Source organism: Athene noctua, chromosome 8 (genome assembly GCF_965140245.1).
Source record: "Athene noctua chromosome 8, bAthNoc1.hap1.1, whole genome shotgun sequence".
NCBI classification, from domain to species: Eukaryota; Metazoa; Chordata; class Aves; order Strigiformes; family Strigidae; genus Athene; species Athene noctua.
In genome coordinates, this window is record NC_134044.1 from 17561865 (window position 1) to 17585734 (window position 23870).

Genomic DNA, 23870 nt, shown 5'->3' on the forward strand with positions numbered 1-23870 from the left:
AAAATCCATTCTAGTCCAAAATGCTGTGGTTGAAATGGCTTTGCTTGTTTATAAAGTTTAGTGTTTCGTATCGCTTGCATCTGACCTTCAGCAGAAAGAAAAGCTCAGTTAAATTGTGCAAATATGTACCAAATGGGAGCAAGGGAAAGCAGCCAAAAATGCTGCATGAGCTTTTGCAGGGCTGCAGCCTTTTAGGAGCACCAGTGAGATGAACTGGATGAGAGTCCAAATTGATTTAGGCTCCAGGCAGGAGCTTAAAACACCATGACATCCAAATTCACAAAGAAAATGTTCTGTTACTGCAACCCCAAATTTCCTGCACATGAAATCACTGTTTTCTTTCATCTTTAGGAGATGGTCGTTCTGTAATCTGACATTTAAAAATGAACAAACAAACAGGAGTCAGCTGACAAAGGATTCTTGCTGGTGAATGGAAGTAGGTCACTCTGAGTATTTTGCCTTTACAGTCTGGCTTAATGTTAGTGTTGTACACAAAACAGTAACAAAACTGCACTGGAGACAGGGAAAGACTCTAATTTTGTCTTTTCTATGAAAATTAGCATTAACATTCTGAATTAATGTGCAATGCCTCCCCAGTACCCGGTATCTGGTTAATTAAAAAAAAAAACAAACACAAAGCAAACCACACACTAAATTAAACAACAACAAAAAACCCTTACTGGTCAGCCTGCATTTAAAGACATCTAAGTATGAGTAACCGGGCAGAGAGGAATTTTCCTGAAGGAACATAAAAGAAAATGAAAGCTCCACATACAAGACCAAATAAAATCTTCTGTCTGTCACGAATGCAAATTCTGGTTGCCCTTTTACAGAAACATATTAAAGGAATAAAACTGGAGGAAAAAATAAAAGAGGAAAAACTAATAAATTTGGTTTTGGAGAAAAAGTTGTTTAAAAACAAACAAAATATCCTTCAAACAAATTTCTTCATGATCAATCCCTGCAATCATGTGGTTCTAAATTACATGTTTAAATATGACTGAAAAAGTAAGGCACAATTTCATAATCATTTTAAAAGCAATAATTATAATAATTTTCTTTGATATCCATGTGGCAGGCCACTGACACTATGGATGCACAAAACTACTTGATGAAAGATCTGGAAAAGTTCTTTTAGCTACTAGCTAAGGCTCACAATACCTCTGTGAAGTAAGTAACATACCATCTTCACTGCAAAGATGAGTGCACATTGAGCAAATGGAAAAAATGGGTAAGAGAGCTGCTTGCAAACAAAGGGAGGCAGAGGCAAAAAAGCAGAGACACCCCAAGTGTCACGTTCCCAGTGAGGGACTCTAACCCCTGGAAATGTAAAGGTAAAGGCACCACCTGGGGCTTCTGTTTCCTTCTTCATTTTCTAAAGATCTAGGTACAATAAGAAATGTGGACAAACAGCACAACTTAAAAAAACCCCAAAGTTTGAACTGAATGCTCTTGATATCAGGGATCACCCCCATTGCTTCCCCATGTAACATGAAGCCAAAGAGACCAGGAACACACAGCCAGGAATAAAGCCCAGTGGGGTGTAAGCAGCAGCGCTCAATATCGCAGCCTGTATTTCTACTGAGCTGTAGCCCCACAACCAACCACCTTACGTGTGTGTGTGAGCGCATCTGCCAGAGCAGTCTGCAAGCGTTTGAGCTTGGTTTTTTCATATCACAACAGAGAATTTCCAGGCTGAAATGAGAGCTGTTCCTCAACATCCACCAGGAAACCTACTGAGGTTATGGTTTTACTCTTAGATTTTTAGATGCTAGGTAAATGTTTAAATTTCACAAATTTAAAGTCTACTCTCTCTCATGCTCCAAATGCCAGTTGGGCAATCGACTGTTGCAAATTCAGACTTGAAATGCTGAGGAAGCCAGGTAGTATTTCTAGAAATGTTTAAGGAGAAATGGCATTCCCAAGCCCAGAAGGGTATGTGAAGATCAAGTTCAATCAGTATCTCTTGATCTTCACGGTAGTTGCCATAATATACTTATATTCTTCAATAATTTCAGGGGAAAAAAACCCCCAAACAATAAAATTGTAATTGCCACAGAAAAAGACCCTGGCACTTCCCATAGCCAGCCACTCCACAGCTTTAAGATGGGAAAGAAAAATGAACCCAACAGAAGTAACACTGCTACTTTAAGAGTCACATTATTTGGATTGTTCTAACAAAGGGAATAGTGACTTTAAAATTAGCAAAACTGGTTAAAAATAGGGAAAAAATGTCTTGTGAAAAGTTTCAAAGCTTTTTTATTTCAGGTCCAGTACTGAACCACTTCCCAAGAACACATGTGCTTGTTTTTAAATTGAATTTTTATCTGAAGAAGTTTTCAAAATCATCACAGAAACTTCAATTTACCAGCAGAAAAAACCCAAGAACTACAAAACCCAGAAAGATAACATGGGTTTTTGAGAAACGAAAATATTTTTTAACAATTCTGAAATTTATTTAGATAAAAATTCAATATGGTTTTAATTACAATAGCAAAAAAACCACTCCACCTCTTGTGGATCACATTGCAAAAAGAAAGAATTTCTCATTTTAAAAAAGGTCCCTTCTGACATCACATAATTTAGTGTAAAAATTGTGACCAGCTCTAACTGGCAATAGTGTTCTCACAGCTCTCTCTTAGTTTGTACTTTACTAACCCCTAGATACTACTAAGTAGTTCCTGCTATCCTTTGGCAGCAAACTCTCAATTACCATCACTAGTGTTTTCTCATAGGAATTTCACCACAGTGAGATTCTTCAGTACATCTCTCTCCGATTACAGTACTGAAGTCTATATAAGGTGTAGTCAACCCAACTTGGTGAACAAATAGCAAATCACCATGATTAACCAACTGCAGGAACCAGAGCGCAATAGAAACCAGTTATAAACTCACATCCTTTCTGAGCCATTCAGCTGAAGCAGCAGGTATCTAATGTTTATCTTTGATGCTGAAGGAGGGCAAAGACACAGTATTTCCCTCAAGGACCTTCTCTTGGCTACTGTTATCCGTCACTTTCTCAAAATCAAAAGGAAACAGCATTTACCAAACCTAAGCTAGGCTTTGCTGACGATGGCCAGGCAGCAACCATAACAGGTCCAAAGAGATTTCAGTATGACTTGTTGCGTATTCTCTTCAACAACCAACATTTCTCTAAAAGACACCTTTTTCTCATTCTTTTCAGGAACATTTTGCTGACAGGCAGAAAGTCAACTTAAGGCCTGTGTCTCATAGAAGTCTCGCTCCTGCTGTCAGGATGAACACTATTATGTAGAGTTCACTATGATAAACACTTTGGTACTCCCACACCTCTATGATTAAGTCATTACCCAAGTGTTTTGCAACCGTGATAAGAATTAAAGTATTTTAAAAAAAAACCCAAACAAAATTAAAGGTGCATTATCTGATAGGCTAAGGCAATGTGTTGCTTTCTGTTTTTAAAAGCAACGTTCAGGCAATGATTAAAATAAGTGACAATAAAGCCATCACATTCACAAAATACTAGTGTTAGCCTTGGGGATATGCTTAAGGATTGGGCTGTAACCAAGGCAACCCAATCTTCTGGAGAAAGTTTAAGTAGACAGTTTTAAAGCCACGGTTCAAAGATACAGTAAATCTGGCTGTAGGGCTACTTTTGACAGATGGAAAGTGCCAGAGCCACCCGACACGAAGCACTGATCTTGCAATAACTCATCCTCCTGTTGTCCAAATGTTATGTTGGATCAGCCAGCAGGTGCCCTCTTGCAGTTGGCATAAGGGCGACACAGGAGCCATTCATGTGTTCTGGGTAATTTGAACAGAAATTTGACTATGCCCACATCCTACCTCTGTCTGGGTGATACAGAATCAGTCTGGTATTAATGACTGTAGACCCATAGCTTATGTCACACTATGCAATAGCTTTAAGACTGTGCTTAAACAAACTCCAGGGTCTTAAACATTTTGCTAAATTAGAACCTGATCCTGGACCCTCCTGGGCCCTCTCTGGCCACACAAATCATGGGATCAGGCCCTACTTGCAAATAAATGCTAGATAAAGCCAAAGCAGCACAAGCAAAAACTGCAAACTTGAACAGAAATGTCTGTGTGATCTTCCAATTATTTCTGAAAGGAACAGTTTAGACAACACTACAGCCACAGACGACGTGACTTTTTATCACGGCTAACAAGTCCACCTTAAAAAAAGCAAGGTCTCTTTGGCAAAAAGACTCCTTCTTTGGAACAGATAAAACCGGCTATATTATAAATATGTGACAAAGATTGTGATGAAGCAATATCCCAGTGGTTCTTAATTGCAGTGCAATTGAGATAAGTTCACCAACATTTGCTAATTAAATCCCAAAGCATCCGAGGGGAGATTTCCATACACATGCGGGTGATGAGAGCCTCTGTGATGTATATACGTTTATGCATGATCTTCCAAATATATTTATAGCCATTTTAGAAGCCAAAACCACATGCATTACAGAAAATAAAGAAGAGTGATTTGGGCACTCACTCGCCCCAACAGGCAGATGGCTTTGGTGTTTCAGGGGTGAAAACAAAAGCATGACAGTACCTTTGCTCAGATGTGTCAGGTCTAGAAATTAGCCACAGAACCTTGAACCAAATATCAACACTGCTCAATCTTTGTCAAACATTGTCCATCCATGGAGTATTTAATGCTTGAAAAGTTTGGCTCTCACCTCTCTGCATGCCAGCCCAACTCACCACAGCACCCTAGTAACCCAGAGGATTCAGATCTAGATCTCCTGGCTGCCCCTTAGTTTTGAAATGGGCTAAAATCCCAAACCTACATACCAGCAAAATTTTCTGGAAAGAGATGACAGAACTCCAAAAATCAGTAGTTTGGGCCAATCTGTGATTGGTTTAATTCCCATAACGTTCCTGGGAAGTTGGAAAGAAGCCCTCTCGTGCAGAGGGGAAGACAAGAAGCCATATGACTAGCTCCAAGTCCAGCTATGGCAGGGTCATAAAAAGCCCGGAGGCTCCAGACTTTGCTCCTCCTTAGTCCAGGCCACATTCTGCATGAAGGCACAATAGCTCACTTTCATCAATTATCCCAGTGTTATTGTGGAGAGTCTCATTAGCCACTGGATTTAACACTAACAAGAATAAGGAAGATCAGAGTTACGTTTGCTGCCTCCTGAATGGCTTATTCTGCACCTGAGTGCATTATGTCCTTCCCTGTGCTTGCAGAGATGTAAAATCCTGCACAGGGATATAATGGTGGTAGCAATCCCAGCTCTGACCTTGCTTGTTTTCACAGCATTAGTTCAAAATGGATTTGCTCAATGGTTGCGAGGTGTTTTTGACTAGTGGTGGTGCAGACTGCAAGTAAAGAAGCGAGCTCAAAGTACCTTACGTGCCATAGTTCAGGGAGCAGGAGCCCAGATGGAACCTGGCAGGAGTCACGGTGAAAAAAAATCTGTTTATGTCTGAGTCGGTAAAATTCTTGAAGGCCATGGTAGAAATCTAGTATAAAAAGGCAAACTGCTTCGGCACAGTCACTGTGGTGGAGAAGAATTTCTTTTGCTTAATGATGCCACCCTTCTACAAAGAAGGATTCATTCTGAGCTGTGAATTTTGGGAAACTTCCCTGACACTGATAGAGTTTGCCAACATATAAACCATGTAAGGAACAGAGGTTTCAGACTGGTATTTCTCTATTTGAATTTACTGTATACAGTTAAAGCTATTAAATTTCACAGTACTCTTCCACAAAGGTTAGTGCTAAACTGAAAGGAAATGCATCATTTGCAGGAGCTGCAGTGAGTATCTCAATTTTTCCTGGTTGTTTCCTATCAGTCTAGCTCATCTAGCTTTTCAGCATTAGTGGGTATATTTATACCAGGCTTCTGTTAAAAGAGAATAAAGATGAAAGCACCACATTCTTATTGTTTTTCAGTGGGTGCATGAAAAAAATTCTTATAACTTTTGAAAAGTGCCAGTTTGTCACTTATATGGTCAATCAGCCTGCAACTGTTTCAGTTCTGCTTCTTAATTTAAGTGCAAAGAAAGGTATTTTCTTTGATTACATCTGCAAATAAGATATTAATGTCAATTCAGTGATATGAAAATTACTCCCTCACTATGTAATTTGCACCTTAGTTATTATGGGTTTCATGAACAAGAATATTATAGCTGCTTAGAGTGCTGTGGATTTCTAATTTTTAAGTTTTTTTTTTTAATTAACGAACTAAAAAAAAACCACCCCCACCAACATGAGAAAAAAAGATTATCTGTGCCCAGCTTTTATTTACCTTGGCACATGCATTAATTCTGGATCGAAGATGAAAATGCTGCTGCTGGCCCAGCACCCTTCTGCAATGACATTTCACCAGAGAGAAATTATAAGAGGCTGGGATGAAAATGAAAAAAAAAAAAAAGTGTACATTGTGGAATGGCATAGCAAAGGATTTAATAGCTTCTTTAGCTTAAGATAAAATCTGAACAACAGCATGTATTTAGTAGGATCCTTTTTGCTGTTCAAATAAGATCCTTAATTTTTTTAATGAGAACTCCAGATCATGTGTGTTAACATCCCCAAAAAAATGTATATCCCAAGGCTTGATTCAATCCCTGTTAACAGTTGAAGGAACATCCTACCACTGCAATTAACAGGAGATGGAACAAGACTCTAGTGCTTAAACGTCTACCCAGAAATCAACACTGCCAGTGGTCCCACTAGAACGGGGTGTGTGAGAGAGTGGCGTAAGATTTTTTTGAGCATCGCTTCGCACTGCAGTTCTATGTAGTTTTATTTTTTAACCACTGGGATTTAAAAAATGTGTTTCCAGCCCCACATCCTTAAAAGACCTTCTCAATGGACATGATTGGCTTATACCTCTGGTAAATCAAAAGCACATTGTGTGTGTGTGTGTAGTGTATAGTGTGTGCAAGCTCACATCTTTCTGTGATTGCTCATATTCTGTGAATCGGAAGCATCGCTACTGAATAAATTTATGCAATAGCAAAATATAATTTCATAAGAAAAAGAAAAAAAACCTATTAACTGGAAGGGAATGGAGACAAGTAAGGGCCTAAGAAAAAAGATGTAATAACAAATCTGCGTCCCAAGGATACAAGGTCACACCTACACTCTTAGGTGCAGTACAGTTGAAGCTGCACTGTTTGTGTTGTGATGAGAGGAGTGCTGGGTCTGCTCTCACACATTCTAAGGCAGTGGACCTAGTTCTGCTGGTGATCTGGATCCTACCGAAGTCAAAGGGAAGCTCCCCATGACTTCAGTGAGAGTTGGTCAGGTTCGCAGAATAACCTGGGAGAAAGAACGATCTTGACCACCTTTCACCATCTACATTCATGTACTTAAAAGACAGGAATCAAACAGAAATGCAGTTACGATCATGTTCAGACCTCCTTCTCCAGGCAGCTAACTTAGGTTCTGTGACCACTCACCTCCATCAGCTGCAGAGAGCAGGTGGTCTGACTCACTGCCCTCCTGAAAGTCATGTCTAAATTAGGTGCCTGTCACGGGCAGTCTGAACACAGACCCTTGAACTGCCCTCTTGTTCCAAGGCCTTCCAGTTTTACTTTTTTTTTTTAAAAAAAAAAACCCCAAACCCAGAGATTCAGACCCTAGGCTGGAAAGAAATCATGCAAAGCTTGTGCAATATCCCCCAACAGGCATCCTGGGGAGGGTCACAGTCGATACTCAGAGATCAGTGCTGGCCTTGGCAGTCAGAGCCTGGATCCGAGCAGAGTTGCAGGTCTTGCAAAGGATGTGCCCATCCAGAGGGTAACAGCCCTGATTGTCCCCTTCAGACAGGAGGCCACCACAGTCCTAGGAAATAACCAAACAAAGAGCAAAGTAAGTAAGAAAGAAGAACAAGATTAAGTGAAGAACCTATTAATCAAAGAAACTCTCTCCTCACTCTCCACCTTGTAACAGGATCCAGCCTGAGTCAGCGTAAAGCACGAAGCTGAGGTACGTGATGTCTTTCACGATTAAGCCATTTCCTGATAAGAGACAATGCTGCAGAGAAGATGGGTTCCCAAGCTCTCTGCTGAATTTAATCCAATTGAAAATAAAAGGAGATTATTCCCTTCCCTTCTTTATTCCCTTTTTTAGTATTGGAAAAAACATCAAACTAAGCATATATTTATTAATGCAAAAAATGATAAAAAAGAAGCATCACTTGGGAAGGAAGTCTGGTACCAATATCTGACTACAGGTAATCTCCTCTGGAAGAGTTAATGCCACAGAGCTATAGCAGCCATTCCAGGGGTGACAGCTAAGGAAACTCCCTGCCTGTCTACCCTTACCAGAATTGACACTTGTGTTTGTACTGCAATTGGCCCAAAAGATTCTGGCTGAAAGGAGGTCACTGACAGGCACATGGAAACCCCAATAAAAGCCACAAAACCTGCTTTAGAGACCTCAGCCTCTAAATATATAAATCTAAGTATAGCTGCTAGGAAAGTTGGGAATTATTCCTCACTGTGTGATCAAGCAATCACTTGGCCCAAGACTGCTGATGGAGCTGCAGTGAGGGGATTACAGTTTGCTTAGAGGCCATGCCTCTTCATCATTAATCTGTGTTTCCAAATATACCTGGCAAGCAAGTGGTGGAAAGCAGATTATCATTGTTGTTCCTTTTGAGATAGCTGAGGTACATGGAGATCAAGGTCAGGTGAGTGTCTGTGTCCTGTGCGACCGCACCTACTTCTGACATTCATGTGTGTGAAGATTAAGTATCTCAGTGGCCAGCATGGGGACATGCTGTATGACGAATTAGGCTCTACAAAATTTAGTGTAGGAATGCCCCAGCAACTTTAGAAACTGGGCCTAAATAATGGGCTGACATGTACCCCGGAAGCCAAGGTCAGATTGAGAAGTGAACCAGATGCCTCAAGTTTCAGCCTAGACCTTTAAGCCTTAGTCCATCCTTCTTTCTGGTTAAAGTTATTAAAGCCTGCAACTGCAATAAGAAATACATTTGGTCTCATTTTCTTACCCTGCCATCTGGCTGATGTATTATCCAACAAGTAATACTTGCACTGAAGAATTCTTTAAGGTTCCCTAACACAGCTGTTCCCACATGTTAATTGCTTTAAGGTGATTTTTATTCTCTGTCTTCAGATTCTTACCATCAAAATTATATGAAGTGCATAATGAAACCGAACAGGAAAATAGCACGAAAAGCATTGCACAAAACAAGAATGATCATGTTTATGTGTCCATTAAAATTCTTCAACCCAGAGCCATATGTTGAGTTTCCTGTACAATCTTGCTCAAATTCTAACATGCATTAGCTTTCATTTTAAGAACATAAACATGAGCAACGTTTCTGTCCAAGCTCTAATTTATGAAGTTCTCAAATATTAAGCCCTAATTATCTGAGTCACATTCTCTTGCTCTCCTAATGAACCTGTTATAAACAAGGGACCTGATTTCTTTCTCATTTGCACTGATATAAATGAGAAAAATTCCTCGCATGCTGCAGTCAAAGTGATTTGGTTGTAGAGCCAGTGTTACAATAGGCTATGCCTGTCGTGTGTGTAACACGAGGCAGTGATGAAATTAAGCCAACCTTTGCTTTCCGTCCTTCACGTCATTAAAATACTAACCTCACATCGGTAGCACTGGACATGGAAGTCACGATCCAAGGCGACAATGCGTACAGTCTCCTCTTGTCCTGGGGCCGGCATGATGGGCTCCTTACACACTGAACATCTTGGTGCGAATTTCCTGAAGGAAGAAGAGAAGGTCCCAGTCATCCTCAAACACAGAGCGAAAGTTTTTGTTAAATGCGCCAGGAAGCCAGAAACGTGTGCATTTGTACAAACACACACGTATGTACACATATGTCACAGTTTGTAGCTTTGCTCAGCTGCCTCCTTGAAAACAAGAAAGAAGGAGCACTTTAATATCCTGCAAGCCTGAAAGACTAAAGAGCATTTTGAAGACTACTAGGAGAGGACTTCAAGAGTATCTGACAGGTAGCAAAACATATTCTGCTTGCCCTAATTAACAACTAAAGTGCCTGTTGAATGACCCACTATCATGACACCTATGCACTGCTGCAACCCTCAGGCTCAACCACCAGCCTAACTCTAAAGAAAGTCCATGAAAATTCTGAGGTGAGAAAGATAACCAGGATCTGCTTCAAGAGTATGTCCTTAAAAAAAAAAAAAAAAAAAAATCAAAATATTAAAATTTGGAGATTGGAACAAGTAGGTAAAAAGTCTTAATAGAGATGGTAAATAGATTTGCCTTACACTACACTAACTTTTTGAAGTTTATCCCATCCTTTATAAACTTCTGAGCCATCTTACCCAGTTAAGCACCCAGGAGCACACTCCAAGCTGCTGCTTCTCAAACAAGAAGCATCAGGGCAATTCTGACTAGCTGCATTTTCTTGCTAAAACCAACTTTCAGTAATCTGTTAGTGGGTTGCCCAGGCTTAAAAGGGAACACCTGTCTGGGTGCAGACACCAACCAATGCTCTCTTCCACAGTCGGCCTGAGTCAGTGTTGTATAATAACAATCACTGTGTGAAGGGATTAGCTTGAAGCAGGGACAGCTCAGGGATCAAGAGAAGCACAGACTTTTCCTTTTCCCCTTATATTGCCCATCATAGGTCCTTCTGGCTAATTCACATGTTTTGTATTAGCTCTGGTTTTGCTTTCCGCAGTTGCCCATGAGAAGTTGCCATGTCTACTCCTAGGCAGGTGGGGATGCTTGAGAACATTTAGCCTGTAGTGAATCATTATTTGCTGTTTTGGTTCAAAACCTATGGGTACCAATTCCCTGCCTGCAAATTCTGCTCACAAAAAACGAAATTACACCTACAGAATCTGCTGCCATGTAATGAGAGCTGGGGTCATGGGCTATGGAGTGACAGAGGTCAATGCTTATGGCAAACATCAGAACACAAGAAGATCAAAGGCCCTTCTCTTCTGAAATGCCTAGGAAAGATTGACTCTGCCACCCAGTCTGTCACATGAACCACCTCAGAGTTAACTAGCTTAGGGAAAAAAAAAAAAATAAAATCTATCTGTACTAGGAATAAAGAAAAATATTAATTTCAGTGGCAGCAGATGAAAGATGTCTGTGTAGCTGCGATCTAACGAAAAAATGAATTAAACAGTGGCTGTAGCGAGCACTCTGAAAAATAACTTAAATGGATCATGATATGACCGGAGCTGTAATCGCAGTTAATTATATGCTGTTTCGTGCAGGCGCTTCCTTGTGCCATTTAACTCAAATGTGGTGCTTAAAAATACTTCCACATTTCTTTGTCCAGGCCACTGTGGGTAATTCATTATGAGCCACATATTAACTCCCAGGGATGACTCCTACAGACTTCAGGAGATGTGGATGTGCTACTGTGGGGCCTCAGCTCAGGGGTACCTAAATGACAGCATGAGCATCAGCTACAGTTCTGTTATCAAGACAATGTACAAGATGTAGAGCGCTTGACCTCCAGACCGAGAGGACACGCCACCCCTAATCAATTAAAACTGGGACAGCCGAAGTGCTGCTAAATGCACAGTTGGCTGAAGACATTCTGAGTGTCACATTAGGTTTCGTGCTGTCCCTGTCATCTTCCTCTCAATCTTTCACTCAACAATTTTGTGTCCTTTCCTTGAATTGACATTCTCCCACCTTCTGCTCCCAGAGCCCTGAGGTCCACATCTAGTTACTGCCAAAAGACTCCAACATGGGACATCAGTTCTTGCTCCCAACCTTTCTCCTGAAGGCATGTGAGTCCTTGGCCTGTTGGGTTTGGGGAAGGAGCCGTGATGTGGATGTGAGGGAAACCTTTCAGGAACCTGAGTGATGTGTAAGCCTTCTGCTGGGCCTGTGCTCAGGACCATATTTTACCTTACACACAACTGCTGGCACAGAAAAGCAAGGCAACACAGCAGCTGCCAATTAAGCCAGCCTATCTGAGCTACAGGGAACATCCTCATGTTGGATTTTAACATGCCAGTTGATCGTGGCTGCTTCCCTTTCTGTCAAGTCAGCCTGCTTCTTTGAGCTTTCAGGCCCACGCACTGATGTCATGAGAAGCTCTAATTAAGTCTACCCCCTTAGAAATTAAGAGATAAATGGTTGAGATGTAAACTCACATTTGTCAGTATTGATTTCTCTTTTAATTGAGGGGTGTAATGTGTCTGTCTTTTCCATACAGGGGAAACATTTGTGCTCTGATTATATCTACCTGTCTTCCTTAGATTAGTTGTGATGATGGGGGTGGTAGCGTGGCAGTGACAGAAACTACTTGCAACTATACCTTTCAACTTACTTTAAATAGCAGTTTCACTATAAATTATTACCAGGGCTGTATTTGTAGCAGCTTAAAAAAAGCTAATTAGCAACTAGAAACAAAAGGAGCTGTGAGCATCCTGTGGCCACCTAGATCCCTCTAGCCAGTAAGCAAACACCTGCCGAGTGCAACAGTACAGGACCTCTCTTAATTGCTTGGTGGAAGAAGAGAGGAGACGCTGATGTGGACGTGTGGGTACAGGCGGTGAGGAGAAACATGCACGTGCTGAGTGCAGGGGAAGGCAGGCGAAATGCAGAGCATTTGAAATGGAGGAACACAGAGGTTATCCATAAATTCAGATCTAAGCAAAACAGAGATCAAGCAGCATCGGCCCCTAACCAATTAATCTCATATGTCATGGTATGCCTGCTTGGAGCAAAAGCTCTGCCTACTGTTTAAGAGGCTTGGGAGGAAGTGGCAGAGGGTTCAGATCTTTTCGGACACTCAGACCAAAAAAGGAGGATTTTTAGGGACAAAAGAGAAATAAACAAAAGACAAGAAGCAAAGCCACTGACAGCAGCTTAGGCCTTACTTATGGAAATCCTCGATGCAGTGGATGTTCCCGCCGGCATCCACAGTGAAGGGGATCCCATCCAGGCTGCGATGGCACATCACGCAGGTGAAGCAGTGGGGATGGTAGGCCTTCCCGGTGGCTCGGAGGATCCTTTCCATGATGGGCTTTGCACAGACACTGCATTGCTCCAGTGTGTTCTGCAAACAAAACATACACAACAGATGTGAGCACCATCCTGGCAGGACATCTACAAAGGTCAGCTGTATTGGAGGCTGCTGCTGGTCTCCTTGGAAGCTTTAGGTACTTTCTTTTCATTTCTTCTAGAAAAGTGCAGTACAGTCAACAAAGAGTATGACAACAGCACAGCGCCTGGGCCAAGCCTTTAGTATAGTGTGAGAACACAAACCAGAGCCTTCCATCAGCAGCTCTGATAAACAATGTGATGGCCCATCAGGTAGGTGTATCTCAGACACTGCAGCTTCTGTAGCCAAGAGCACGTAAAGGAGTTATGCAGCCAGCACTCCTGGGTTTTTACCCCCAGACTGCCCAGTCTGAATGACCTTTTGCAGCTCAGCTGATTAGAGACAACCTCCACAGTGTGCAACACAAAGCTGAAGCACAAACTCCTGGGGCTACACAGAGACCCCCTAACTGCTCTGCCAGTACAGCTCCCACAGGAAAATCTGCCTTGTAGGAAAATCTTGATCTTTTTCTCCCACCACAGAGACTACTGTTGAGTCTGGGGACAGAACAAAGCAGTGTCTGCAGTGAAAGCATGGCAAGGAGAGGAGTTCAGGATGACTTAAACTGTTCATTTACCTCTGGCCCATGATGTTTGAGATAATGACTGTGAAGAGCCAGCTCTAAGGCCATGATCCTTGCTGCACAGGTTTTACATACTGGCCTGCTCCTGAAGTGCTGGAGCCAAAAAAACTTTAAAGTAGGGTCCATTGAATGATTCATTTCAACCCTCAATCACCCTTGCAGTTAATTATAGAAACACCAAGATAATTTTGCTTCAGATGGTTGTCTGTGAGCCACACCAGCCCTTCTGACACCAACTGTGCAACTCACCCTTTCAATCAAGCACCTTAAAGGCACATTCCATGAATGGAGGGTGCAACCCACAGATGCAAACAATAAATCTGTGGCAATAATTTGGGTCATTCACTGGACTTTAGGAAAGCAAACTTCACCTACTACATTTGCTTGATGCAAGTGGAGTTATCAATCAGTGTTATCAACCAGTATTTGAATCTTGGATGAGCTACAAAGTCTATGATTACAATACTGATTATGATTAAGATAGACAGAAATAAGGAGGGGGGGAAAAAAGGAAAGGAAAACATCTAATGGGACAGAAATATAAAAAGCTGCTGGAAGGCAGATCATGTTGACAAACACAGGAAGGCTAAAGTTCTTCTGCTTCCTCATGCAACAAAATTCCCAGGGAAAGTAGTGCTTTGACTGACCGCATTGTTATTGCTTCTTTGAGCCAGTATTCTCAGGGGCAAGATCCAGCCCTTACATGTGCAGCCAGAATGTATTGTCAGGAGATGAATCACCCAGGAGCTCAGAGAGGTTACTTCTACGCTCACATATTTGCTATCGGACATTATCTCTGGACTGCAAATCACTGGTAAGATACAAACGTAGAAACACACAGGTTCATATCAGAAGAGCAAAAGGATTGTTTCTGGAAAGGTTGATATGAAAAGTCCTGAATTTCAACCCATATGAGAACTGCCTCACACTCTGTAAAGAGAGCACAGCCAGGCTAGCGTTGGTTTCAGATAGGATTTTGCTTTATGCCTTGTAATAATGGGCAGGAAAGAATTATTGCTGGCCTTTCTGTCTGGTTGCTGTCACCATCATCATCATTATAACAGTAGCTGGTATGCCAGAAAAAGCAAGGTCAATAATTTTCCCCTTGGAGAAATAACCTGGCAAATTTACTATTTTGCTTTGCATAAACAGATCACATCATCTCAGTCCGTATCCATGCTGTTCTCTACATTGCCAAGGATGGAATGCAGCATACCTGCAGATGCTGATGGAGGATTGTGCCACTCGCAAGGCATTTGCTGTGACACCTGAAGATGTGCAGGTATCGCCTCACCAAGTCACTGCTTGCTTCATTTCCAACAGTTGCCAAAACCAGAGGCCAAAGTATGAGAACAGGGCAAGCAAAACACAGCAATTCCTGAGGCTATGCTTCCAGCCTCCAGCAATTTCTGGCTTAGGAACTTCCTGAGCCAGAGCTTGGCTTCACCATACTTAGCCTCAAGTGGATATTTCTCCCATGAACTTTCCTGATCACTTTTTGAATTCTGATAAATACTGAGCAGCCACAACATAGCCCCGAGTTTCAGGACTTACCTACACGTTGGGGGATGATCTGCTAAGCAGTTCCCCTGGTCTGCTACCACAGCCTATGTAAGAGCACTCCAACACGAGCACAGCCTACCTGGTACCATGAACAGAGTAGAAACCTACCTGCAGCTGCAATCCACCCTGCAAAGGGAGTTAACACCAAACAGCATGTCCTGGAACTGCTCTCACCACAGCTCTGATACAACTCCTACTCACATGTTTCAGACACACAGAGTTTAAGACTACAAGGGATCATTACAATCATCTGGTCTGACATCTTGCATTAACACTGACTTTGGTAGGAGTTTTGCAGTGACCAGGACAGCAGGTAATCACGCTTCTGGATTATGCCTTCAGAAAACACACATCTTCTGCTCCCAAATCTCAGCTCAGTCACACCCTTTCACATTCTCACAGCTAAGACAGGCAAGTGTTTTAAATTAACCAACTCCTGATTAAGCCTTCTATATGACCTGAAAATCAGACCTGAGAAATTTATTCTTTTCATCATTCCAAGTCTGTACCAGTGAGGAAAAACAAAGTCATTAGTTTCAGACTCCAGCTCACTCCCTGTCTGGGAGTATATTTGCTTAAGCCTCTTTCCTTGCTAGAACCCTGGCTCAGACCCTTCTCTTCAAGGTGTTACCAGAAGATGCCAAAGAGAAAGCTTCCTTGAATCACACCCATTTGACATCAGGTTGCTGTAAGGCAGGATTTGGCCTGTGGAGCTAACAGGGTTTTCTTTGATTCTCTAATCAGGTTATCCCACATGCCTAAGAACTGCCCCAGCAGCTAACAACCTGCACAAAGGTATCTCTGCACATTATGGGAATAGCATCCCTGTAGGATTGTAAGTTTGGCTTCTTGATTTTGCTCTCTTTCACAGTTTAGCTAACTTTCCTAGCACCACCTGGAGCTTTCAGACCTTCAGAAAGTCAAACAAGATGAAGAAAAAAAACCTAACAGCCCTATTTTTCATCTTTTCTTCCAAGCTGCCATTGTCAGCCCTATCTGTAATCAACAGGTAGAGCTGAGTGCATCTGATGAGCTACACAGAGGGCCAAAGCAAGGCACAGAGAAGAAAGATAAGAACCAGCTATGAAACATCAGACCTAGGGGCTGTGGTCAAATCCATGTCATAAGAATATGGACCATAAATACAGCAAGGGCCGAGGGGGAAGTTTACCATCCTTTCCCCAGATTTTTTGCTAAGAGGCAGGGAGTGCCTTTCTTTTTTAAGAGACATTTGTGTCTCCAAATCCAACTAATTTTTTTTGTGTTTGAAAAGGATGGAGAAGTAACCATCCATTTCTAAATGGAAGGTTGGCCAAATGTTAAAGGCTGAGTCTGGGTCCACTTGAGGGCAGAACTGCTTATTCATGGCAAAGAAAAAGAATATCACCTGGGGAGAATAACACACCCTAACATACCAGTAAGAAAAATAATCCTAAGCAAAGATACACTAAAACACAAGCAAAGAACTGAAATGACCAGGACATCAAGCATCACATTGCAAGTAAAAACTAAGAGAGTTAAACATGGACAGCACAATCATCAGCAAAGTGAGAACAAGCTGCTTGGGAACAAGTATCTGATAGCAAGTGGTGGTGGAAGTTGTCTGAGAGCCTCCCTGTAGCAATACTTGGCCCTTCAGAAACCACAGAAAGCCAAAGGGAGTTGCTCTGCAGATGTTAGATTTATACATGAGACATAAAGTGAAAATCCAGACTGCTGGGAAAGACTTCTGGGGTGCAAGAGCCACTGAAGACATTGAAAGCTGGCAAACAGCTTCAAGGAGCAGAGCTGCAGTGACAGCCTGTGGGCTGCAGCTCATCCTGCTTTCCTAATGCTGTAGATTATAACCCCTCATAACCAAATTCTGGGAGACAGCAGTAACTCACAATATAGTGCAGCACAAGGACCCTCCCACAATGACCTAGCAATGAATGCAGAAGAAAAACCACACAGAGATTAGTCATTACTTCTTCTGTATTGGCAATTCATCCAGAGCTCTAATGAACATAAATAATCTCTCCTGCACTCTGAACAGCAGACCAAGAAGAGCTCACACATGGGGACATGACCATGGTATAGCTTATTTTGCTGGAAGAGGGGAGGGAAGTTGCTGGAATAAATTACATTGGCAACTCGTGCACAGGGACATGAACTCACTTTCTGTAAGCACTGCAGAAGAAACACATTTTTTGGAGTGACTGCGCAGAGGAGATGGTATTAGCTGCAGGAATCAAAAGTGACTGTTGTGCTAAAAACAGGCACATGGTCAACTACCGTAGTTGAACTGTAACTTAGTAAAGTGTGGTAAGTGAATTGCTTTAAATCTTGTGACTCTGTCCTTCATTTCCTCAGACTGCGAAGAGAGCAGAGCAGGAGACATTTTCCCCACTGTGGGATAATTTTTGAGGCTTGAAAACGTTTCCATACTTAAGTGAAGACAGAACACTTTAATCTCAAAAAGTCTGGTGAGTTTATAAACCCCAAATTAGATCAGGCCAATTGAAACACTGCACTTTTTCAAATGGTTTCATTTAAGTTTTGGGTCTGCAAATATATAGTTGGGATTATAAATAAAATATAAAGCAGACATCAGTGGAGGGGTTAAGTGTCAAGATGCAATTTCAACACTTTCAAAACCTTTTTTTTGGCATTATTTGCAGGAAAGTAAAATCCAAGACTCAATTTCCCCCCCTGCAAAATCCACAGCCATCCCCAGTTGCTATCTCCACAGATGGGTAGATCTTGACAAACACAACATTTAATTCACTAATGGCCAACATGAAATTCTTTCCTCCGTATTTGAGGAGAGAATTTGGGCATGTGTGAGTTAATCATTCTCTCTTAGCTTGACCAGCTGGACACATTATTAGCAGGGGGTGACACTCTTCCTGCTGCTCTCAGAGGGGTAGGTCCATTGAGGAGAGTCCTGTGGAAGCATCTTGGCTGATTCTCTCATGTTCAGGCCACATTGCCATAGCTGTGTCAGTGTGCTGGGACATGAGATGTGACCCCCGACAGCTCAAAATATCCTGACAAAACCTCCTAATTCAGACACAGTGGTAAGCAGTGAGGGTGCTCTTTAGCTGGTATGGCTTGTTTTGCTGGGAGAGGGGAGAGAAGATACAGAAATAAATTACATTGGCAACTCTTCACCATCACCAGCATGACGTGAGTCTGAGGTGGGCATACAGCTACCAGCTGCATAGCGTAGACTCAGGCCATGGAAGTTGCTGTACTCAGTGGCTTTCAAATAGTTCTTCCATTCGGTTCAGTTTTTAGTGGCTTTCCCAGCACAGTAGCAATACCATGGCTGGCATGCTTTCCCTCTGCTGGAATTTGCTTTTCTTGTCAGGAAAACTGAATTCAGCTTTGTATTTTTGGACAGAGCAGCTAGAGGTGAACCTGGCAGGAAGGTGAACCCGGCAGAAAGTCCTCTCAGCATACAGGGTGAAGGAGTCCCTTCCCCTTGCCCTGTAACTATTAGAGAAAGACTAGATATATGATGACATACAACTGAGTCCACAAATGTACAATAACATAAAGGCCATGATGAAAATGGAACAGGGCTTGAGAAATCCTTCACAAATGATATGTAGATGTCAAAATATGCTCTACAGTGAGTCGAGGAAGGAGGTCCATTTGCTCCTTCTTAAAATTATCAAGTGAAGGCTAAAGGATGGCTTTGCCATTGTCTGAGCACTCCAAAGGCTGGAGAGGAACCCTAGAGAAGGCTGCTGGATATGGCAAGAACAGAAATTGGCCATGCTACCTGGAGAAAAAAGATGTATTTTTAATGGTGAATGTAATAATGTTTGGGACAGCACAGGCAGGGACAGGGTGACTTCTCTGTTGTCCAGTGTCAGTTTAGATAAGATCCAAGTTAATCTCTAGTACCACCAAGTTGAGAGCGATGAAGGAACATCAGGGTTAAACGATCTGCTCTGCATTAGGCTGTGTCCAACCACAATCACACTGACTCCTTCCAGCTAAAAATCCACAAGAAGCCTGATGTTGGAAATTACTTAACTACTTTCTGGCACTCAAAGCTACTCATCTTCTGTACATTCCTTGCTCTGACAAACAGAGATTGTTGTCACTTTAAAACAGCAGCGCTTGTGAATGTAACAAATGAGGGATTCGTTCTCTAAACTGGTGGGCTGGAAGATAAAATACTGGGATTTACTTCTGACTTTTCAACCAAGTAACTAGCAGAAGCAAAGCGCTCCCATGCTCTGTGCCTCAGTCAGCCTGTAAATAAAATGGCTGTTGAAGTTGCATATTCCCATGAGAAACTGGATGCTGTTAGGTTTGATAAATACTTGTGAAGTAGTTTGTGTGCCCAAATGGTTACTTGATAGAAACAAGGTATTTTTTAACAGCAAAACCTTCTTTTTTTAAAAACTAAAAGGATTGCACACACCTCAAAAGTCAATCAGGTCTGACTTTGGGAGGCCCAGTACTGGGGAACAGCATCCGAGCTGTTACTCATGGTACTCCAATATGGTTACAACAATTTGAAAAAGTACTTTAATACTAGGGAAGTGCTTCTAACTTACAGCTGAATTTAAGAAAGCATGGAGAATATTGTTTCAACAACAGTAATTATAGTCGCATACAATACAGTAAGCCAAACAACTGAAAGCATCCTTAGCAACTACTATGTAAAAGGACATTGTTATAGCTCTTGGTAATCAGCTCCTGTTTCTAGTGAAGCTGCATGTCCAAACCTTCTTACATCTTGTCTACTGCCACCAGAAAAGAAGAGCTCCACGTTCCCCACAAAACTGAAACGGTGCATTGTGCACGTTGGTGAGCACAGCTCATGCTTGCTGTTAGCACTGCTGACCACACCATGCGCCAGGTATGAACCCCAGTGTAACCACGTGAAGTCGGTCACGCTACACCAGGACTGCATCTGATCCAGAAAACATCCAAGCACTAAGCTGGGGCAGGCTTTTGGAGAGCTGGAGAGATGAGCATCCGTAAAGCACAGCAGCACCAGCAGAGCACAAGTGACAAGCCTGCCTTGGCTTGGAGGGATGATCTGATAAGACACTTTCCATCTCTGATTTCTCCAATCCAAGGAGATCCTGAGCTCACAACCAGACCTTTGGCCCTCGTTCCAAACCGTTGCATAATACAACGCCTGGCGCAAGATGCTGATTTTCAGAGATTTCTAATTTGAAGGAAATCCCTCAAAATCCCTCCCAGAATGCCAGAGGTAAACAGTTTGTTCAAGGCTTCTGCAGCTCAGGCAAACTGGCACAGAACTACCACTAAAATCCCTGGACCCTGTCACACAACAGTAGCCATACCTTGGAAGATTAGTATATTGCTTCATACAACTGGGGTCACTACCTAGAGATAAATCATCTGCTGGCTTTGCTGATTGCAGAAAGATGGGCTCGAGGATTTGTTAGGACTCTTTTTTCCACGGGAAAGAACCTTGAATGGTTTAAAAACCACGATATTCTATTAGCTTCGCTCCTGAGAGACAGGGGGTAATACATCACAGGTTTTGATAGCCTGTACTTTTACCTATTACAACACCCACGTGTCCAGTGAGAGCACCTACAAATCATAATCGTAACTCAGGGCTCTGTGGTACAAAGTGCTCTGGAGGATAAAGCAAAGCTGCTCCCCGTGCCAAAGCACTTCCAGTCTTTGCGCTACAGATGTAGCACTGCTTGCCTTACATGCTCTCACCATCAAACCCATCTCTTCCCTCAAAACATGATGTGCCTGACCTTGCATGCCACCCTGGGAGTTTTCCCTAAATAAAGGCCGAAGGATCTGTCCTGTTCCGATTACTTTCTGCACAGGCAGCAGAATTACATGCAGCTGGGAGATGTGGCAAACAGTGAGCAGATAGACTCTGCTCCTTGTTTAGATACAATTGTGGACAACACAGAGATTTCAAGCTTAATTAGCAACGCTGAGGAAGCTGTTAGAGAGGCATTTCAAACTGCTTGCAGTTTAAACTGATTAGAACTTTGTGAAAACAAAACAAAATTGTGTAGCAAATTGTTAGGCTAAAATTCAAGTGAAACTGAACCGCATCAAAGGAAATACAAAGAAGTGACTATCGGCAAGAAGTGGGCTTTTTTTCTTTTCTTTTGGTAGATAATTTAATCTCATAGCCTTTAATAAACCTGATGCTCCAATCCAAGCTTGCCACTTTGGCAAAGAGCTTAACCAAAATAACACTGGAACTCATAGCTGGCAGACCAGAGAGACTATAAATTGGTCAAATCTGGGCAGAATACAAGAAAAAAAATCCAAAATTCCATTCAGTCTTCCTGTTTTAGAATTTTGATGTAACTGACCATTGACATGGAAATGTTATCTTGACCTTTAACTGCTAAAGCTGACTTGCAGAGGAAAAAATGACTGACTCTGTGACATCTCGGTAGTTATTTATAGTTCCCCTCACCCTCCTCTTTCTTAGTATTTTTACATTAGAAATGAATTCTTGCCTGCCATGCGTTTCCTGAAGGACTGTCTGAGCAGTGCAATAATTTGTGACATAAAAACCATCAAGAAAATGGAACCTTACTGATTAACACTGAAATCAAGTTTTAGTTGGAAACTGTCAGTAAACTAGCATCCAGCAAAGCTGAGCTTTTTTTGGTGGCAGATTGAACCCCACCAGCCCTTTAACTACAACCTGTTTAAATCTGGCATTTTACCCTCCCTGTGCTCTCCAAGGGAGATTTCCTCAAGAAACCAAGGGAAAAGACAGGGCTACTACTTGAAAGTCTGGGTACTTCTAAAGTTTGTACACAAAGGCTTTGCTGCCTGAGAATAAAAAACCCCTCATCTCTAAGCCACAAGGAAAAGCACACAACCCATCTTCCCCTGGTTATTTCAAGTCACAGATAAGGGCATCTCTAGGTTGCTTCTAATAGCTACCAAAGGTTAAATATTTCAGCAGAATATCAGTTTAACGATCCCCCCTTCCACCTAAATTGCTCAAGCAAAGAGCTTCTGAATCTCTCATACAAGTCACAAGAGAAAGTCGTGTTTTCTAGTGGTAAGGATAGAGCACTGGAAAGTAAGGGTGATTGGCTTCTGTCCTTGGGTTCACCAGTGACCCAGAGTTTCCACCTCTGTGCTTCACATTATTTGTGGAATGGGTTTAGCGAACTATTGGGAGGCTTGTGATGCTCTGACAGAAGTCACTCTATTATGAACACCAAAGTTGGCACTTAGAGCTACCAAGAAATAAACAACTCCCCAAACCGCACCAAATCAAAAAACAAGCAGGAAGGTAATGGGATTTTGCACAGAATCTCACAGAGCTTTCACTGAAACACCTTTTGAGTGCAAGATAATATTTTTTCAGCGTATACGTGCAAGTTGTGAAATACAGGTCATGGCAACAGTTCAGCATAAAAATAGCTGCTTTTTATAGATAATGTAATCCAGTATAAAGCTTGGAAAAAACCCTGAAAACTCTCACAGCACTTGAATGCTGCTGCTGCCTGAACTGACAGTGAGAATATGATTCTCCCAAATCCCTGATGGGTTCTTAAAGAGATGCCAAATGAATTTAAACCCCTGATGTGAGGAGAACATGTTGGAGCCCTTAGGGCAATGGGAGACTTATCTGCACCTGGAATACAAGGGCTGCAAACTTTGTGGGTGCTCTGAGGTGCTTCCAAAGGGAGGGGAAAAGGTGATTTCTTATTTCCTGAAGAAAGCCTCCTGAGTCAAATGTGTATTTTAGAGACTTCGAAAGAAGACTGGGCAGGGACCATAGGCAACCAGTACTGGCCACTGTCAAGGACAACAGGAAGCTGAATTTAGTGAGTCAATGTAAGGCAAGAACTGTGTTTCTATACTCTTTCCCCTCTACACCAAGACAGGATTTTTTTTTTTTTGGGTCAGGATTTCTTCAGAGGCTTGAACTGAGTTATCCCCTGGAGCGACACCCATTCTTCTGTCTCGAGTCAGACTCTAATTGGAAATAAATGCAGGCTGCTGAGTAAGTCCAGGGCCAAATATATCACCTAGCAGGTACTGGAATTATTTTTAGATGCAATGACATCCCTATTCTTTTCATTCAGATGACCTGGATGTTTGCTTGAGTTCCTTGTCTGGAGAAGCAGGTTTGAGCCACCTACTGAGATAAGAGTGACAAAGAAGGAAGGGATACAAAAAAGGAAAATGGAGACAGCTACGTAAGAAAAGTCCAGACAAGGCATGGCACAGATGAGAGAACTTCCCAAAGAAGTCAAGTGAGATGTGAGAAAAGTGAAAATCCATCTGCTTTCTAGCTGGAGACTGATGTTCCACCTGAGGACCCATCCATCTCCTTCCTTCCTCCAATACGAGATGATCTCATCCACAGAAAGAAATGATTTACATCAGCCCCACTGCACCTCCAGCCCACCTCCAAGGTTGCTTCTGCTAGAACTCAGCTCGATGTCCAGATGGGAGAAAAAAGATTTAATTATTTCTTCTAAACTTACAAACTAATACCCACACTATAGAACAGATCCTTCCTGGAATGATGTGTGAAAAGTAAACCAGAAGCTTTGGGCCACTCTTCTGTTCAAGACACTGTGGTGGGACTGTTGGGCAGAAGATTCTTTGCAACACAATTGCCTACCTAGTCGATCTAACCTCTCGGCACTGTTCTTTTGCTCTCAAACTAAAAAAAATAAGGC

General features: G+C 42.1%; 1 protein-coding gene across 4 annotated transcripts in view; it reads right to left on the reverse strand.

Annotated features, from left to right (window-relative positions):
* Positions 1–7675: 7675 nt before the first annotated feature.
* The window catches only part of LPP (LIM domain containing preferred translocation partner in lipoma), a 331834-nt gene continuing 315639 nt past the window's right edge, over positions 7676–23870 (reverse strand). For all 4 annotated transcript variants that reach the window (XM_074912516.1, XM_074912519.1, XM_074912517.1 and 1 more), the window contains 3 exons: positions 12829–13007; positions 9592–9712; positions 7676–7804 (listed from right to left, as the gene is read on the reverse strand). In XM_074912516.1, coding sequence (XP_074768617.1) covers positions 7676–7804; positions 9592–9712; positions 12829–13007 — 429 coding nt within the window. The remainder of the gene's footprint in view (positions 7805–9591; positions 9713–12828; positions 13008–23870) is intronic.